The 21039-nt window shown below is 39.6% G+C and overlaps 1 protein-coding gene across 2 annotated transcripts; it reads left to right on the top strand.

Moving 5' to 3' along the window:
• Positions 1-12664: 12664 nt before the first annotated feature.
• LOC145037610 (protein NDR1-like) lies at positions 12665-13797 on the top strand. Of its 2 annotated transcripts, XM_078986316.1 has the most exons (2): positions 12665-13274; positions 13368-13797. In XM_078986316.1, exons 1-2 carry the CDS (start codon positions 13043-13045, stop codon positions 13697-13699), a joined length of 564 nt encoding a protein of 187 aa, XP_078842442.1. In that variant the 5' UTR covers positions 12665-13042; the 3' UTR covers positions 13700-13797. The 2 variants fall into 2 exon arrangements, with proteins under 2 accessions (XP_078842442.1, XP_078842441.1); XM_078986315.1 differs by having other exon boundaries at positions 12666-13797.
• Positions 13798-21039: the final 7242 nt, after the last annotated feature.

Here is a 21039-nt window from a genome sequence, read left to right as displayed (position 1 = left end):
TTTAAGGACTAAACCGGGAAGTATTTAATATAAAGGGTTAAAAATGTAAATTTTACAAATGATGAGGGGCTGAAAACAGGAGTATTTCAAGGCTAGTTCAATATACACAATTTGATCGAATGATGGCACCACGACTATCAACGAAATACAATACATTACAATACCAAAAGTCGTTGTTAAACGAATTGGCTCGGTCTCGAGCCAATAAAAATCTACAACTACTAACACTACGATTCATACAAGTAACGTTTGGTTATACATACACATGCGAGTGTGCACAGACGTCTATGCACCATCTTTGGGCCCCACAAGTGTAAAATCTTGTTTGTTGAGCCTAGCTAGCCCAATGACCTGATCTTAAGGCCCGAAGACATTTTTTTTACGGAGTGTTGGGTTTTACCGATCCGACACAATGTAAATGGACTTTCAATGGCTTGTATACCACCGGTCCCCAAGGGTCCTTTGGTCTTGCTAGTAAGGTCTACATTTCATGCGAGGCGGGTCTGGGACCCCTCGTACATTTTATCCCCAACCGGCTAATGGAGTTACCGGGGTCTTCGTGACCTCTTTCTCTTCGGATGTGGAACTTCACCTAGTCAGGGCGATTGGATAACGCGATTAGTACTGACGACGCCTTCGGAGTCGTTAGTATAACTATAAACTGGGCGTTTGTGTAACGCGGGTTTGTAGTAAATAATCCTGCTCGAAAACCTTCCAACGTCGCCTGGGACTGACACTATACGCTATGCAATGGTTTCAATGTAACATCACGTAATTCAAGGAACTAGGAGAACATCGGGTTTTCCTAGGGTTTTCAATACTTACAAATTTGAAATGCATACATTCTAAATGAACATTTTTTTTTACAAGTATAGAAACGAACAAGCATACCTATGGATCTTCACAAACGTTTTCGAAAACTTATCTTTTCAGAAAATATCGGATTTTCTGGTGGTTATTCAAACAATACAAACATTCGATTTCAAACACTACTTATGAACTCACCAACATTTCATATGTTGACGTTTTTCAAAATACTTGTATTCTCAGGGAACCAGTGAATCAAGAGAGATCGTATTCAGTGACGGTTGCGGTTTATTTTTGTATGAATTGAACAAATTAATTTTTGGGGAATGTAATGTTTAAACAATGTATGATATGTAAACACTACTGGTTGTACTATGTTGATGAATGGTGACGAATGTTGTTATGTTTCATATATATCCAATGTTATGGTATTCAATTGAGTCACGACAGCCCCCGGACGTTTCCGCCGTCTGGTTCGGGGGTGTGACAGGTTGGTATCAGAGCTTTGTTTATAGTGAACTAGCATGTCGAGCCATACATTGATATGCAACTATAAACCAAAAAGAGGGACTAACATAACTCTGAACAACACAAGTAAATAAAACACACTTGCTTGCATTAGGGATAAGAACCTAACGTCGAATCAAACACAATAATACTGGTATCTCGGTTAATTCGGGACTGTTCTTAGGGATACCAAGGAGTGAATGTAGCCTGATCAACTACATTCTCTCCAAGGTAAAACTAACACACGTCTTGAAGAGATCGGGATAGCCAGAGAACCAAAAACTATACCCTTAGCACCCAAAAAGAGAATGTTGCTTAGTATGTATGATAGATATAGCATCCTAGGATAATGTAGTATATTTACGTACTCGCGCAGACAGCATGGCTGGTTTTCATCACCCGGGAGACCCCTACTTCCCTAATCAGGGAAACAACGGGTGGCTAGAGGAGGAGGGGGAGCAGCAGGGTATCCAGTATTATCAGGCCTTAGTAGCTCACGGGATGCTTGTGGATGAGCCAGGAGAGAATCCAGGTGAAGCACACGATGTCGGACCCAATGAATACGTAGACACTGACTACGAGTTTGGAGGAATCGACAGTGACGACGAGGAAGGTCAGGCTGGGGACCAGGACCCCATCCCGCCATATGAGGGCGTAGCACAACACGATCACCCCGCTCCACCAGTGAACCCCCCAAGAGAGAACCGTTCCCTCGAAGCTGAGGTCGTCGCACTGCGACAACAGCTTTATGCTATGGAAGCTCGGGCGGTGCGAACAGAGCATGAGAGGGATGAGGTTATTGGAGACATGGCAGAGATGGCGCAGTTACTGGCGCAACATTTCGGCATGTGACTTCGGCACCACCTTCGGACACAGCTCATCGCGGTTAGGGGTAGACTTATCATAGTAGATCATTAGGAACTATGTTACGTACTCCGGCTCTATGTTTAAGTGACTACACTACTCATGGAGCCGTTATGCTGTCGGATTAGCATTACTTATGTATGCTCCTACGAGCAAATTTTCTTGTACTAAATGCGGATAATATTAATAAACTTCTGTGTGTTTTGCTATGATATTCTCAGTTGTTATGTGTTGAGACGTTATGATTGTATGCTTGATAATAGTAACGTTTAGGTTCGTACCATACACCTAGTTAGTAGAGTCGCCACCTCACGGAAACCACGTACACTCAACATCTTTCCGTTTCGTGACAGAAAGATGCCTCGCCCAGCTACTCGCGGAAATCCCGAACCAACCCCGCCCGAAGCTGATTCCACTGCTTTCCAGGCAGCCGTGTCTGCTGCAGTCACAGCGGCTATGGCACAACTTCACCGAGGGAACAACGGAGGAGGTAACGGGCAAGGATCCGGAAGTTCGAACAACGGGGCGAACCAAGGACTCACTAAAACGTGCACCTACAAGGATTTTGCGAACGCTAAACCCCGAACTTTCAACGGTACCGGAGGAGTGATCGCCCTAAAGCGATGGATCGAGAAGGTAGAGTCGGTATTCGAGATATGCGAGTGCCCCGAGCAGATGAAAGTGAAGTTCGCGGCCTGCACTTTGGTGGACCAAGCACTCACTTGGTGGAATGGTCATGTGGAAGCCATGACACTCCCGGTCGCCAACTCTATTCCCTGGGCAGAGATGAAAGAGATGTTGACGGCTGAGTACTGCCCCCGAGGCGAAATACAGAAGATGGAGCAGGAACTATGGAATCTCACGGTGCAGAATGGGAACATCGATGCTTACATATCGAGATTCAGCGAACTATCTCTGTTGTGCCCGGGTATGATCACTTCAGAGGGGAAGAAGATTGAACGATTCATTTGGGGACTGACATCCCCCATTCAAGGAAATGTGATAGCTGCGAATCCTGAAACTTTTGACAGTGCAAAGAGATTGGCAAAGAGGTTATATGATCATAACCACAAAAAGGGCGAGAAACCGGTAGAGGCTGAGAAGAAAAAGGAGGGTGATGGTAAGAAAGGATGGAACAACAAGAGAAAGGGGCGTCAGGGCCCCGAGGCCTCTAAAAAGCAGCAAACGGTGGCAGTTCACGCTGTCACTGCGCCGGTACCAGTTACATCACATGCTCCAACCTCAGCTGCTTCAAATACCTCAAAACCCTATTATGGTACTCATCCCAAATGCAACAAGTGCGGTTTCCATCACCAAGGAGAATGTAGGGAGTTCCATTGCACCAGTTGCAACCGAAAGGGACACACTGCAAAGTTCTGCAGGACTTATCCTTCTCAGAACCAGAATCAGGGAAACAATCAGAACAACAACAACCCCCGCAATAACAACAACACCAATGCCGGTAGCAACAATGCAGGGCTTAGCCACACCTGTTTCGGGTGTGGAAGGACGGGACATTTCCGTCGAGACTGCCCTAACAACAACAACAACTCAGGAAACAGAGGAGCAGGAAGAATGCTGACTATGGGTCAGAGTGATGCAGTTTAGGACCCCGCAGTTGTGACCGGTACGTTCCTCCTAAACCACACTTATGCATGCATCTTATTTGATACCGGAGCGGAGCGAAGTTTCGTAAGCGAGAAGTTTAAACACTTATTAAAACAACAAGCCCAAAAGCTGAATGAAACCTATATGGTGGAAATGGCCAATGGGAAGACCGAATCCACTAGAGAAATCTACACTGGATGTACCCTAACCCTTAACCAACACGTCTTACGAATAGATCTGATGCCAGTGTCAATTAGGAGTTTCGATGTGATTATCGGCATGGATTGGTTAAGCCCCCACCATGCTGAGGTTTTGTGCCACGAGAAGGCCGTTCGCCTTCGTCTCCCGAATCACGAAACCCTAGTAATTTACGGAGAAAAGCCTAGCACGAATCTTCGTCTTATCTCGTGCATCAAAGCACAAAAACATCTGCGAAAGAACAACTTAGCGTTCTTGGCCCACATAGTGGACAAGACCAAAGAAGAAATTAACATCCAAGACATTCCGGTAGCGTGTGAATTCCCGGACGTGTTTCCTGAAGATCTCCCAGGAGTACCCCCAGAGAGACAGATTGAGTTCCGAATCGACCTCGTCCCAGGAGCAACTCCTCTCGCTAAATCACCATATCGATTGGCACCTGCTGAAATGCAGGAATTGTCCAGCCAACTCAGTGAGCTTCTGGACAAGGGATTTATCCGACCTAGCTACTCGCCATGGGGAGCTCCGGTGCTCTTTGTCAAGAAGAAGGACGGATCTTTCAGAATGTGCATCGATTACAGAGAGTTGAATAAACTCACTGTTAAAAACCGCTACCCACTCCCTCGGATCGATGATCTATTCGACCAGCTCCAAGGAGCTAGCTATTTTTCTAAAATTGATCTACGATCCGGATACCATCAACTCAAGGTCCGAGAAGAAGATATTCCTAAAACCGCTTTCCGAACCCGCTATGGACATTATGAATTCGTCGTAATGCCCTTCGGTCTAACAAATGCACCCGCCGCATTTATGGACCTAATGAACCAAATCTGTCGACCGTTCTTGGACAACTTCGTCATTATGTTTATCGATGACATCCTCGTCTATTCTCGAAGCAAAGAGGAGCATGGCCAACATCTCCGACAAGTCCTAGAGACGCTGCGATCGGAAAGGCTTTACGCCAAACTCTCTAAGTGTGAGTTTTGGCTACGGAGCGTGAATTTTCTCGGTCACGTAGTTAGCCAAGATGGAATTCATGTGGATCCCTCTAAGGTCAAAGCTGTGGAAGGATGGGCAACTCCGACTACGCCCACAGAAATTCGTCAGTTCTTAGGCCTAGCAGGCTACTATAGGAGATTCATCCAAAACTTCTCTAAAATCGCCAAGCCACTTACCTTACTTACGCAAAAGAGTGTGCCATTCAAGTGGACAGACCGACAAGAGATTGCGTTTCGAGCCTTGAAGCAAGCTCTTTGTAGCGCTCATGTACTATCTCTACCCGAAGGAACGGAAGATTTTGTAGTTTACTGTGACGCGTCAAATCAAGGTTTAGGTTGCGTTCTCATGCAACGTGGAAGAGTGATAGCATATGCGTCCCGTCAACTAAAGACGCACGAAGTAAATTACACAACCCATGACCTAGAACTGGGAGCCGTGGTCTTCGCCCTAAAAATTTGGAGGCACTACCTGTACGGTACAAAGTGCACCATCTTCACAGACCACAAGAGCCTCCAGCACATCTTGAATCAGAAGGAGTTGAACATGAGACAACGAAGATGGGTGGAGTTGTTAAACGACTACGAATGCGAGATCAAGTACCATCCAGGCAAGGCCAACGTGGTAGCTGACGCATTAAGTCGGAAGGAGTACACAAATCGCCGTACGAAAACGCACTCGATAACCATTCAGTCTCATCTGACCGCTCAAATTGCATCAGTCCAGGCAGAGGCTATGAAAACGGAAAATAGAACTAGCGAGGCATTACGCGGAATGGAGAAGAACCTGGAAGTCAAAGAGAATGGGGTATACTACTTCATGAACCGTATTTGGGTTCCAAAGATCGGAGGATTCAGGGAGATCGTTATGAAGGAAGCCCACAAGACACGATACTCCATTCATCCTGGTTCGGACAAGATGTATTTGGACATTAAGCAGCACTATTGGTGGCCTAACATGAAGGCGGAAATCGCAACTTATGTTAGTAAGTGCCTTACGTGTGCCAAAGTAAAAGTGGAATACCAGAAACCTTCCGAATTGTTACGGCAACCGGCAATCCCTGAGTGGAAATGGGAGGGGATTTCTATGGACTTCGTGACCAAGCTGCCTAAGACGTCGGACGGTTTGGATACCATATGGGTAATCATCGACCGACTGACGAAATCTGCCCATTTCCTGCCGATCAAAGAGTCCTACAAGATGGAGAGGCTGATGCGGTTGTACCTACGAGAGATTGTAAGACTTCATGGAGTACCAAAATCTATCATCTCGGATAGGGACAGTAGATTCACGTCACGCTTTTGGCAGTCGCTCCACAAGGCAATGGGAACTCATCTTGATATGAGCACCGCGTATCACCCACAAACGGACGGTCAAAGCGAACGAACCATTCAGACGCTTGAAGACATGCTTCGTGCATGTGTGATAGACTTCGGAAAGTCTTGGGATACCCACCTACCGTTGATCGAGTTTTCATATAACAATAGTTATCATTCGAGCATTAAGGTGGCCCCTTTCGAAGCACTGTACGGGCATAAATGTAGATCACCGTTATGTTGGGCTGAAGTAGGTGACACCCAGCTAGCAAGAACACATACGTCAAACAGGGCATTAACGGGACCGGAAATTATTCGCGAGACCACAGAAAAGATTGTCCAGATCAAAGCTCGATTACAGGCATCGCGTGACCGGCAAAAGAGCTACGCTGATAAACGGTGAAAGCCCTTAGAATTCCAGGTCGGTGATCGAGTATTGTTGAAGGTCTCACCCTGGAAAGGGGTTATACGTTTCGGAAAACGGGGAAAGCTGAACCCGCGATACGTTGGACCTTTCGAAATCGTCGCCCGAATAGGTCCAGTAGCATACAGACTACAACTACCCGCAGAGCTAAACGGTGTACACCCCGTGTTTCATGTTTCTAATCTGAAAAAGTGCCTATCAGATGAAACCCTAGTCATTCCTCTTGACGAAATCGAAATCAATGAGAATCTCCTGTTCGTCGAAGAGCCAATCGAAATTATGGACAGGGAGGTGAAGCGTACTAAGCAGAGTCGCATCCCGATCGTGAAGGTACGGTGGAACGCAAAGCGTGGGCCGGAATTCACGTGGGAACGCGAAGATCAAATGAAGCAAAAGTACCCTCACCTATTCTAGTTTTCTCAAATCTAGCTTTCAAACAGAATTTCGGGACGAAATTCCCTCTAACGGGGGGATGATGTCACAACTATAAATTTTGAGCCATGTAATCTATGCATTCAAGTACATGTGAATCAAAAACTTCAATCAAATACAAGATACAAGTACTATAAGTAGTCATCAAACAATTGGAGACCCTAGAAGTTCTTGTTAAGTCCATTTAGGACTAGGACTTCCTTATTGGATCCAAATGGACCAATGAATTTCCAAATTGGACTATCATGGGTTTAGGACCCTAATTGGGTTCTAATTGGACCCACATTCGTTTATTGCAATATTTTGGGCTAGGTAGAACCTAGAATGAAATAAAACACAAGTTTTGATCCATAATTTAACCTAACCTAGCTTAATAAAGCATAAAAATCACAATTTTAATTTATAAGGCCAATAAATACCCTAAACTACCTCTAATGTTGGGCTTAGGGGCAAAAAGCCCAATTTTTCCTTCTTCCCTCCCCATTCTCGGCCCAAGCCCAAGGAAAAGGGAGAGTTGACCTTGGGTTGCCACCTCACCTTTACATGTTGGACTTCCATGCATATAACTCATGTTTCCAAGCAAACATCATGTCAAAGATCACTTCTTTTCTCTCTTCTCTTCTTGTTCGGCCGAGAGCAACACCACACACACCAAAAATATCTTCATTTCTCTCTAGATTCACTCAAGAACTCTCCTTCCTCCCCTCTCCAAAAATCTCGAAAATTAGGGACTTTCCAAGAGGATTTTGCAAGTAAATCATCATCTAAGGTAAGATTATGCATAGATCTATGGTTTAAATTCTTTTGTTATCAAAATCCTTTCCTAATCTATGCTAAAATCGTGATCTTGCACCCTAGAACCATCTCAAAACTCGAGATCTTCATCAAAGGGAGCCAAGACCAAAAACACTTCATTTTTCCTTCCATTTTCCTTGCAAAAACCGAACCAACACCCCAAGGTGAGCTTCATACCCCTATTTTCTGTTTTTATGAGTTTTGTGGGGGGGAATACAAGTGAAAGTGTAGATCTATATGTGTTTGTATGCCTTGTATGATTTCCATGCTTATATGTATGCTTTTATGTGTTTTTATGTTGGATCTAGCCTCAAAACTCATCAAAACCGAGATATAACTTGTGCTACATGATTTTTACTTCAAATATATTTCTAAACACAAAGTGCTTCAAGAAAAATGGCTAAGTAGTTTAGTAATAATTTCTTTGGGTTAAAAACACAAATTTTGGGCCTAAAATGTGAAAAATGCAAAAATAAGGGCCCAAATCGTCATTTCACAGATTCTGATGGATGAAGTGTGCCAAAACAGTTTTCATAAGTAAATTTCTGGAAATATACTCATTTAGGGGACTAAAATCATAAATTTTAAGCTTAATGGGCTAAAAATGTAACTTTCGACCCAATAAGGCCCATTATGCGAATTTTTCTGTTTTGGAGGGCCAAAACTGTAACTTTCTGTAAAACAGTGGACTATAAGTGTTCCAACCCCTTTTCAAAGGTTAAAAATGCTTTTTAAATTTAAAAAGGACCAAAGTTGCAAAAATTTTCCAAATTGGGCCAAAATTGTAAAAGTTGCGAAAAGAAGGGGTTAAAACCGTGAAAACTGCATTTTTAAGAACTTAAACTGTTTTTATGAAAAACATGTTGAAAAATATTAATTTCAATAATTTTTGGTGTTAAAATGTCAAGAAAAATAGTTTAAGGACTAAACCGGGAAGTATTTAATATAAAGGGTTAAAAATGTAAATTTTACAAATGATGAGGGGCTGAAAACAGGAGTATTTCAAGGCTAGTTCAATATACACAATTTGATCGAATGATGGCACCACGACTATCAACGAAATACAATACATTACAATACCAAAAGTCGTTGTTAAACGAATTGGCTCGGTCTCGAGCCAATAAAAATCTACAACTACTAACACTACGATTCATACAAGTAACGTTTGGTTATACATACACATGCGAGTGTGCACAGACGTCTATGCACCATCTTTGGGCCCCACAAGTGTAAAATCTTGTTTGTTGAGCCTAGCTAGCCCAATGACCTGATCTTAAGGCCCGAAGACATTTTTTTTACGGAGTGTTGGGTTTTACCGATCCGACACAACGTAAATGGACTTTCAATGGCTTGTATACCACCGGTCCCCAAGGGTCCTTTGGTCTTGCTAGTAAGGTCTACATTTCATGCGAGGCGGGTCTGGGACCCCTCGTACATTTTATCCCCAACCGGCTAATGGAGTTACCGGGGTCTTCGTGACCTCTTTCTCTTCGGATGTGGGACTTCACCTAGTCAGGGCGATTGGATAACGCGATTAGTACTGACGACGCCTTCGGAGTCGTTAGTATAACTATAAACTGGGCGTTTGTGTAACGCGGGTTTGTAGTAAATAATCCTGCTCGAAAACCTTCCAACGTCGCCTGGGACTGACACTATACGCTATGCAATGGTTTCAATGTAACATCACGTAATTCAAGGAACTAGGAGAACATCGGGTTTTCCTAGGGTTTTCAATACTTACAAATTTGAAATGCATACATTCTAAATGAACATTTTTTTTTACAAGTATAGAAACGAACAAGCATACCTATGGATCTTCACAAACGTTTTCGAAAACTTATCTTTTCAGAAAATATCGGATTTTCTGGTGGTTATTCAAACAATACAAACATTCGATTTCAAACACTACTTATGAACTCACCAACATTTCATATGTTGACGTTTTTCAAAATACTTGTATTCTCAGGGAACCAGTGAATCAAGAGAGATCGTATTCAGTGACGGTTGCGGTTTATTTTTGTATGAATTGAACAAATTAATTTTTGGGGAATGTAATGTCTAACAATGTATGATATGTAAACACTACTGGTTGTACTATGTTGATGAATGGTGACGAATGTTGTTATGTTTCATATATATCCAATGTTATGGTATTCAATTGAGTCACGACAGCCCCCGGACGTTTCCGCCGTCTGGTTCGGGGGTGTGACAGTACATATCTTTCTTAATGCACGTGAAGGTGTCAGGATTGGTTATTTGCGGATTATGAAAGAAAATCAGTAGGTTGGAGAAACATTTTTTAACACCTCATTGAAGGAACTCAGTTTCACAACTTTACATAATTTCTCAAAATTAAAAGGCTTGTCCAATTTAAATGAAATTTGTATCCATTAATCCGCAGAGCTGTTTGCAAGTATGCAGAGCTTGTTGTCAGTCTGCAGAGTTGTTTGTCATTCCGCAGAGCTGTTGGTCAGTCCGCAGAGCTGTTTGCAAGTTTGCAGAGCTTATTGTTAGTCTGCATAGCTGTTTGTCAAAGCAGGGTCCTTTATCTTATTTAAATCATCATTCATTCTTCAATAAACTCACACCTTTATTCTGAAATGGCCACTAATGTACCAACTTTTTCAAATGCAGCGCCATCAGCCGATGCTCCACGTCCATGGACGACAACAGAGGTGATGATCCTAACATGATATTGGATGAACGTTAACAAGGATGTGACACCAATAGCTCTGCCTCATTGCCTTATAGGTGATGAATGGACCCGCATCACAGGTTTGTTCAACCATGAGATGGTCAGATGGGAAAAGAACAACACCGCCTTAAAGAAGATGTTGTTACTAAGTGGATGGAATTAAAGGAAAAAGTCACATGGTTCAATCGTTGATATAATTATATTAAAAATATGCCACATTTTTACGCAGATGATGAAAAAATTTACAAGTTGTTAAAGAGCATTACATTATGGAGCGTGATGAAAGTGAGTTCGAATATGATGACGTTTGGAATGTAGTGAAAAAAAACAAGTATTTCATGTAGACTGTAATATTTTATGCGTAATGTTTGCTACTACATTATCTTATTATTTGTAAGGGTTGTCTCATCTGTTTCCATGTATTTGTAGTGTTTATAGTTTTTGGAATAAAGTGTTTGTATCTGTTTCCATGTATTACACAGACGATGAAAACAACCTAATAAAAACCAATTACATAAAAATAACCTTATACAAAGTAGTACGTATAAATAACCTTAAAATAACCAAATACGTCTAAATAACCTAATAAAACCAACTACATCAAAATAACGTACTACAAAAAACATTAAAAGTACGGGAGATCTTTTATAAGACTCCAATAGGCTTCATACTCGAATTCCGACCCATCACTAATGGATTTGTATTCCTCTTTCGACGCCTCCAATATCACTTCACCGTCTTCATTGAGCCATTCATCATCAATTTTGTTATAAAGATCGTTGATTATCAAAATTTCTGTTTTTTACTTCATACCATTTAGCTGTGACAGCAACAATGTTACGATAGTTTCTTGCAATGGTTTGAGGATCAGCGTTGTAGGTATAAGTTAAACGGGTCGAAAAACTTGGATCATTCACACTGATGCTCTCGTACACAGTAATATACACATGTGTTAGACGTACGATCTCGAACCCATTGTGAGTGAAAATGTGATGGTGTCCAGAAAAAATGAATGAAAGAAATGGTGAAAATTAGATAAAATCATACGCATACTAAAGTGAATTTATAGTAAAATATTAGTACTGCGGATCGAACACTATTTGATACATAGTAGACGAAACAGTACTGCGGAATTAACAGTACTATGCTGCGGAGTTGATAAAATAGTAATTCAAATCGAACCAGTGCTGCAGAATTAATAGTACTTTGCTACGGAATTAACAATACTCTGTAGGAATATTAGGTTTTTTTTTTTTTTTTTTTTTTTTTTTTTTTTTTTTTTGTCTTATACAAACTTCATAATAAACACATTTTAAAATAAACATCATTCATTCAATTTTTGTAAAGAGTTGCATTTTTTTATAACATGAGCTCATCTTCAAATTTCTATATTTGCATTTTTAGAAGTTGGTGCATTGGAAGCCATTTTTATATTTTTCAATACCAGGATGAGTTGATATAATATTTAACTGGTATGACAATTTATACATTGAACCGTATAGGTGTACACTTATCCTTATAAGTGTACATTGATTCGTTGATAACAGTTCTGTGGATTCTCAAATAGTTCTATGGACTGATATTAAACATAAGTTTATTATTTTTATCATTTTTTTGTCAATTTTATTACATAATAATCACATAATACATTACGTGAATAAAATAATAATAATAATATTAATAAACAAAAAAAATGAAAAGAAAATTACAAAACCCAATATCGATAGAGGTGTTCCATTTTCTCAAACTCGATCCGCAGAAGGTGCTCTGCGGATCCTATTGGTCAGATTTTTTTCATGGTCATTTTCTTTCGGAAAACGCTTCTTTTTGGCCATTTAATGAATTTTTTCAATAAGAAAACTCATGTTCGTTCGTTGTCGAGTATACTTACGTCGGGAATTCGTAGCATGACAACCCAATTCAGAATGAGCCCATTAAATTTGAGCCCAAGAATTAAAATTCTTAGCCCAACCTATTTCTTCCTTCCCTTCGTTTTTATTTCTGGCCACCCAAACCTCTATTTTCTTTTATTCTTCTTTTGTGAATCGATCCACATATCTCAAAGCCTCAAACACCAAAATCTAACCCTAAAATCCGTATATCTTTCTTCCTTCGTTCACGCCAATCGTCTTCAGGAGTAGGCTTCCCAACCCCATACACTGAACCCTGACTCGTACCCTTGAGGTATGTTAACGATGAAGACATACAACATAAGCTTGTAAGCTTCCATTGTTGAGAATGAATGGCTGCGTTCACACGAGATATTTATTATTTAAGCCACTTGTAAATTACTCTGCTGTTTCCCCATCATTGGGCAGAATTTACCTTCAAAACAGTGCCACCTCTCTCTCTCTCTCTCTCTCTCTCTCTCTCTCTCATCGCCGGAACCCCAACTGAGCCATGTCCGACTACAGCCGCCCCGACAACGGATCAGGCTGTTGCAGGTGTTGTTTCAGCTTCATACTAACCTTAGGTCTCACTTCACTCTTCCTGTGGCTAAGCTTACGCACTTCAAATCCAGTTTGCTCCATCCAAGACGTTTACATTCCCGCCCTCAATAAAACCCGAAATTCAACCTCCGATCAATCCATCTACCTCGATCTGAAGCTCGACAACGAGAACAAAGACAAAGGTATTTACTACGACCCACTCAACATTACTTTACATTATTACATCAACCAATCAAATGGAAATGGAATCCCTATTTCGAATTACATGCTCAAAGGGTTTTATCAAGGACATCAGAAAAAAACACGCCGGAAAAACTGGACGGACACGCAAGGAGTGCCGTGGGATGCAGCCGTGAACATCACTGGTGGTAGACCGCCGGTATTCAGGGTGGATTTGGCGACGGCGGTTAGGTTTAAGATATTATTTTGGAAAACAAAGAGACATCGACTCATACTTGGGGCTGATTTTGAAGTTAGTGACAGGGGGCAGAAAGTGCAAAAGAAAGGTACACGGTTAAAATCCGGTGCACCGGAGTTGTTTTCCGGTAATTCTTGTATAGCTTCCTCATTGGTTGTATTTTGTACATTAGTATTGGTGTTCATTTGAATTGAATGCAAGTCTTTTTGTATTATTATTATTATTATTATTATTTTTATGTATTGTATAGCTTCTTCATTTTGTATTATTATTATTATTTTTATGTATTGTATAGTTTCTTCATTGGTTGTTTTTATTTTATCTTGGTATTGGGGAATGTAAGTCTTTTTGTATTATTTTGTGTTATTATTTTTATATATTTTTGTATGTGGATTTACGTTTTCAAAGCAATTCTGTTATTAGATTTAGATCTTGCTATACGATTATGCGTAAAATGTAAACATTATTGTTGACTTAAGATGAAGTTCATTTTAACTTTGTTGTTGATCGTTAGGAATAAAGAATAGAGTTTAGTTTAATGTAAGTTCCATATAATTTACTTACATGAACAAGCGTACAAATACAAACAAAGATATCAGTATTACTTCTAGCTTGTCTTAATGATAATTCAACCAAGAGTGCTTTAAAGATTCTATCTTTTTTATTTCGAGGATTTATGTTGAATGTATCCAAAAATATCATTTGTCCAAAAGATAAAGTATAATTCTTTAATATCTTCAAAATAAGAATCTTGTATTGGTTATAAATAAATAAAATTAAAAAAAAAAAGTATTCATACATTTCGATAAAGTTTTATGAATCATTTGGAACCTATTATAACCATTAATGATAAGTGATAACGTCATAAGAATAATAGAAAGCTAAATTAGCTGTAATTCATGTTAACATATTAAAAGAAATTGAAGACATTAACAACTTTACACAATTACCAAAAGTAATTAAGAAATTACATATAATTTGTAGTTCTTATGGATGGTCTTAAATCTAGTAACCTGATCAAAGTGTACAATAAGCATTCACAATGGATTTCAAGCATAGAAGTAGATACAATCATACAAACATACAAATAACCTTGAAACATGCACACATGAACCATTCATAATATAAAGATTGAACATAAAGTAAAATCAATATCAATATATGACTAAAATATGATACTTTGTTAAAATCACTATCAAAATGAAGCCCAATTTTGGAACAATTGATAACAAACACACAGAAGCCTTGTTAAATATTGGATCATACAACATACCTTTATTAAAATTCTTCGCGATTATCTTTGATTTGGCAACAATTGGAGTCTTATTTTGAGTGGATTAGGTATACTCGATTAAGAGCCCTAAGGCTTATTTTGAGCGGATTAGGTAGAAAAATTCATGAAGGAAAGTTAAGCAATACTCGATTAGCTGCCCAGTCACGAGGCACCCAAGGAGGAGAACCAGAGCCACAAGAAGGCCGATTGTCCGAGTTTGACAACGGTGGGTCTAGTTGCAGCGCCGGCCCCGGTGACATTGAGGATTACTGATGGCCGCTAGGACAATGCGGATGTTCTGGTTGTGAGGAGCATGACTGGCTGAAAACCGAGGAGGCACGAGTAGTGCCCAATGTGGTCACAAGTATGTATTTTCTCCTTATACTTTTTATTTATGTTTATGATATACTACTTATGTTTTGTTATTGTTTTAGAATTGTACTGTGTGAACGGTATTTCTGCCTTAGTTGTGTTTGATTCTGGAGCTCCCCGATCTCTTGTGTCTCTTGCGCTTAGCAAGAAGTTTACGGATGCTCCGGGGGAACTTCCATTTTTGGTGGAGATCATCGACGTCTGTCTAATGATATGTAAATGGGAGCCAACGCTTTGCCACATCATTTGCATACAATTTAAAAAACAAGAGACAACAACCAGCACTACAATATATCATCAATAAAAATGGTGTTTATTTAATAAACTAGATGTGAGACCCATATATTACATGGGTTATATATATATATATATATATATATATATATATATATATATATATATATATATATATATATGTCAAAATATGTGAGAACTTTGAATTTATAAGAAAATAAAAAAGATAGAATTATTATAATAGAAATGTTTTTTATCTTTTAAATTTAAACAAATACTAATTTAAATAAATAAAAAAACTAATAAGCTTTAATTTTGAGAAATTTGAAATTAAAAGTTAAGTTCATTAATGAAATTGATATCCATTTATTGCAAGTATTAAATTAAAATATTATGTGGAATTAAATAAAATAGAAAACTCATAATCAGAAAATGACATTTGACAAATTAAATGAGAGTGTGACATGTGACAAAAAACTTTTATTTATTAGAAAGGATTTGATCACTTTAGAGGTATTTGGTACAAAAAAAATATGTACATGGAGAACAACCGATTACCCTCTCAATTCATAAACCTTTAGATAAGGAGGGAAGGGGGGGGGGGGGTGTGATATTTCCACGTTAATTTTTTATCCTTCCACTGATATTTATATTATTTGACAATTATACCCTTATTTTAATTATAACTATCAAAGAATGATAAAGCTTCATCCTTTTTGTTTCAAAACCTGCGTCTACTCCCCTCTCTCTCACACATAGAGATAGATCTCTTTCAATTCATAAACCTTTAGATAAGGAGGGAAGGGGGGGGGGGTTGATATTTCCACGTTAATTTTTTATCCTTCCACTGATATTTATATTATTTGACAATTATACCCTTATTTTATAACTATCAAAGGATGATAAAGCTTCATCCTTTTTGTTTCAAAACCTGCGTTTACTCCCCTCTCTCTCACACATAGAGATAGATCTCTTTCAATTCATAAACCTTTAGATAAGGAGGGAAGGGGGGGGGGTGATATTTCCACGTTAATTTTTTATCCTTCCACTGATATTTATATTATTTGACAATTATACCCTTATTTTAATTATAACTATCAAAGGATGATAAAGCTTCATCCTTTTTGTTTCAAAACCTGCGTCTACTCCCCTCTCTCTCGCACATAGAGATAGATCTCTTTCAATTCATAAACCTTTAGATAAGGAGGGAAGGGGGGGGGGGGGGTGATATTTCCACGTTAATTTTTTATCCTTCCATTGATATTTATATTATTCGACAATTATACCCTTATTTTAATTATAACTATCAAAGGATGATAAAGCTTCATCCTTTTTGTTTCAAAACCTGCGTCTACTCCCCTCTCTCTCACACATAGAGATAGATCTCTTTCAATTCATAAACCTTTAGATAAGGAGGGAAGGGGGGGGGGGGGGGGGGCGGGGGTGATATTTCCACGTTAATTTTTTATCCTTTCACTGATATTTATATTATTTGACAATTATACCCTTGTTTTAATTATAACTATCAAAGGATGATAAAGCTTCATCCTTTTTGTTTCAAAACCTGCGTCTACTCCCCTCTCTCTCACACATAGAGATAGATCTATTTCAATTCATAAACCTTTAGATAAGGAGGGAAGGGGGGGGGGGGGTGATATTTCCACGTTAATTTTTTATCCTTCCACTGATATTTATATTATTTGACAATTATACCCTTATTTTAATTATAACTATCAAAGGATGATAAAGCTTCATCCTTTTTGTTACAAAACCTGCGTCTACTCCCCTCTCTCTCACACATAGAGATAGATCTCTTTCAATTCATAAACCTTTAGATAAGGAGGGAAGGGGGGGGGTGATATTTCCACGTTAATTTTTTATCCTTCCACTGATATTTATATTATTTGACAATTATACCCTTATTTTAATTATAAATATCAAAGGATGATAAAGCTTCATCCTTTTTGTTTCAAAACCTGCGTCTACTCCCCTCTCTCTCTCACACATAGAGATAGATCTCTTTCAATTCATAAACCTTTAGATAAGGAGGGAAAGGGGGGGGGGGGTGATATTTCCACGTTAATTTTTTATCCTTCCACTGATATTTATATTATTTGACAATTATACCCTTATTTTAATTATAACTATCAAAGGATGATAAAGCTTCATCCTTTTTGTTTCAAAATCTGCGTCTACTCCCCTCTCTCTCACACATAGAGATAGATCTCTTTTCCATCACCATTTCATTCGCTGTGAGCAATTGTTTTCCCTCATCCTCTTATTTGATCAAACAACAACAATAACTAGAAAGACTCTCAAATCAATCACCTCTCTCTTCACGATTTGAAGATGTTATGGGTTTATTTTAATCCACGAAAAACCCAAATGATTTTTTTTGGCAAACTCCGCCACCACCGCCATGGAGTATATCCTTCATCTATAATTTTGATATCAATGGGAAAGGGAACAGACCTCGAAGTAATGGAACCAAGGGAGATAGTCAAGGGAAGGACAACAAACCATGGCCTCATTTACACCATCAAATGATGCTTCCGACTACTTCCCACTTGGTGGATTTTTTTAGTTCTTTATGTAGTTGATATGTAGTCGTTTACTCTGTATGTTCGGTGAATGCATTTTTTTTGAACGACCGAGATTATATAGTGCCAAAAAAAGAGAATAACGTACAATTACATGTGAAATGGAGAAAAAGGGGAATAACACCTGGTATTTCACTATTCCAATCAATACTGTGTGATTTGTTCTTATACTTAAACAAAATTTATTATCTTTTATATTTTAAACCAAACAAAAGATGTGGTTTTGATTTCACCAATGATACTCGAGATAGAACATTCTCCCATGTTGATTTTGTGAATGTGCATGAGGCTAAGAGATGGTCATTTGTTTCCTACGAAGAAAAGCAGAGAGCGTACAAAGTTGAACCAGTTATAAATGCATGCCATTAATTAATGGATCTCAAAGCAAGAGATGTACAGTTTGGAATTCTGTCTATAAATGCACGCCATGTGAAATAGTTCATCTTGATTGGAGACCAATTGTTCAATTTAAAATCAATTGGATCGATTGTGAATGTTTTGATTTCAGTTAAACTTCTCATGGAATTGATTGTGTCCGGAGAATTGATTGTAAGGATGTGAGCTCGTCGGCTTTTCTTCCATTTAAATTAAAGAGGTGAATACAAGTGACTTAGTGAAACTTATGAAATAGTATTGTGTAGATAAATCTAGGTTTTTAAAACGAAATAATAGATTGTGTTGTTTTGTGTGTGAGGGATAGAGGAAGAAAGTAAAAATGGTATCAGGGTATAACTGTTAATAAATTTAAGGGATAATGACTTAGGAGGGTAACTACCTCTTATCCGTGTTCACATATTGCCAACTTATTCTTTTTTGTACATAATAAAGCAACTAACTTGTTTTAACTGTTTAAATTATACAAATATTACCGGCTAATACATGTTTTAACCGGTAACTCAAAGGGAAAATGACTATGGAGGGTAATGTAGCACCTGGTTCCTGGTACGTAAAATTTATCTAAGTATTTGTCATTTTAGCCTTGGACTCGGCGAGTTGTAGGTCCGACTCGCCGAGTAGGGACGCGGTCCGGGGGTACGTTTAAGTTGGCGACTCGGCGAGTCACCGCTGTTTGATGAAACCATAAATTTCAAGGGTTTGCACCCTATTTAAACCCTTATTTCCGCCCCAAGCTTGCCCCCATTCACCCTCAGAGCCCCCAACATCGTTTTTGCCCTTTTCCTTGTGAGATTGAAGTGTTTTGGGTGTGTTCTTGAAGTTTTTGAGGAGAAAGAAGAGTAGATCAAGAAGAGGAGAAGGAGGCCAAGCATTTTTGTGACATCTCAACGTTTTCCTTGAGGTATAGCTCGTTTCCCCTCTGTTTTCAAGCTTGTAGTCCCTAATAGCTTCATGAAAGTCCTTTTTGAGCCATTCTCCAAGCTTGTTTGTGCTTTGTGGGTTGTAATAAGTTGTTAGCCTTTAGATCTAGGCATGATTTAGTCCCTGGAGCTGGGATCTACTGCCTTTATGGAGTCATATTGCATGAAAGTCCTAGATCTACCCCTTTTAGTGCACTTTGATCCCTAAAACCTTCATTGGTGATTACCTACACATAAAGTTGGAAACTTTACGTGTAAACCAGGCCCTAGGAACCCAGATCTATGAATGGCATGGAATGGATTCAAGCAAAATTGCGTGTATAGTTGTTTTCATGAGGCAGACTCGACGAGTCATTCATCTGACTCGGCGAGTCGGGTTGTTCCCCTTTTTGTGTTTGCGAGTTGGAGTAGTGAGTCATAAGGTATGACTCAGTGGGTTGGAAGCCAGACTCACTCATGAAGTCACTCGGCGAGTCAATGCCATGACTCGGCGAGTTCATGGCAATCTTCTTGTCTCAAGAACAACTCGACGAGTTGTTCATACAACTCGGCGAGTCACAGCTTAGAGTGTTCTTCGGATGAAGGAGAACTCGGTGAGTTGTTCATACAACTCAGCGAGTAGGATGAAGGACTATTGGACTTGGGTATAGAGAAAGGGACTCGGCGAGTTGGCAAGCAAACTCGGCGAGTCTGGTCAACTGGCAGTTGACTGTGACTTGACTCATGACTTGTTAAGGGTGAATGGACAATTTACCCTGAGGGCGGTTAGCAGTATTTGACTAAGTGTTTGGTGGGAATTGCAGTCATAGGATTTCCGAAGCAGCAGCAGCAGACATACCATTCCCACACAGATCAGCAACTACTACGAGGTGAGTTACCTTCCAGTAGCGGTGGGTCTAAGGCCACAATGCCGGCCCACCAGTAGGAGATGTATGATAGATGATTGTCTTTGTGATATCATCTAGGTTTGCTACTACCTGATATGTTATATGATAGCATGGTATGTTGTATGTGATAGAAGTAGAGTTCGGTTGTTAGGACCGAAGGGTAGTCAGACACCCCAGATACGTCTGATAGTATATGATGATATGTTTGCATGCTGCCTTTTTATGTTATATGCGATAGAGGTAGTAGGAGGGGACTAGTCCTCGAGTTCGGTTGCTAGAACCGAAGGGTAGTTCAGGCACCCCAGATATGTCTGATAATATGTTATGTTATGATATATGTGATAGTAGCAGTACGGGGTGAAATAGTCCCCGAGGTTCGGTCGTCAGGACCGAAGGGTAGTCAGCACCCCAGAATGGCTTGACACGGGTAGGTCGGCACCCCAGAATGGCCATACCGGGTAGGTCGGGCACCCCAGAAATGCCTGGCAATATGTATGATATGTGATTGTATGGTATGCGGTATGATGGGGGAACTCACTAAGCTTCGTGCTTACAGTTTTTAGTTTTGGTTTCAGGTACCTCTTCTTCGAAGGGGAAAGAGCTGGCGCGGTAGCGGCCCGTCACACACATGCTTCGTATTCCGCATCATGAGATCTTCCTGGGGATTTGTACTCTGACGTTATTATGTTTTATGAAATGTTTTCCAGACATGCGATATCTTTATAAAATGTTATGATCAGTAAATGTTTTAATTCGAATGTTTCGCTAAATATATGTTTTAAAAAATGAAATTTTTGGCTCATATTTTTGGGGTGTTACAAGTTGGTATCAGAGCCCTGGTTTGAGG

This window comes from Lactuca saligna, chromosome 3 (assembly GCF_052625555.1).
Source record: "Lactuca saligna cultivar CGN05327 chromosome 3, ASM5262555v1, whole genome shotgun sequence".
NCBI classification, from domain to species: domain Eukaryota; kingdom Viridiplantae; phylum Streptophyta; class Magnoliopsida; order Asterales; family Asteraceae; genus Lactuca; species Lactuca saligna.
This window is presented reverse-complemented; position numbering and strand designations above follow the sequence as displayed.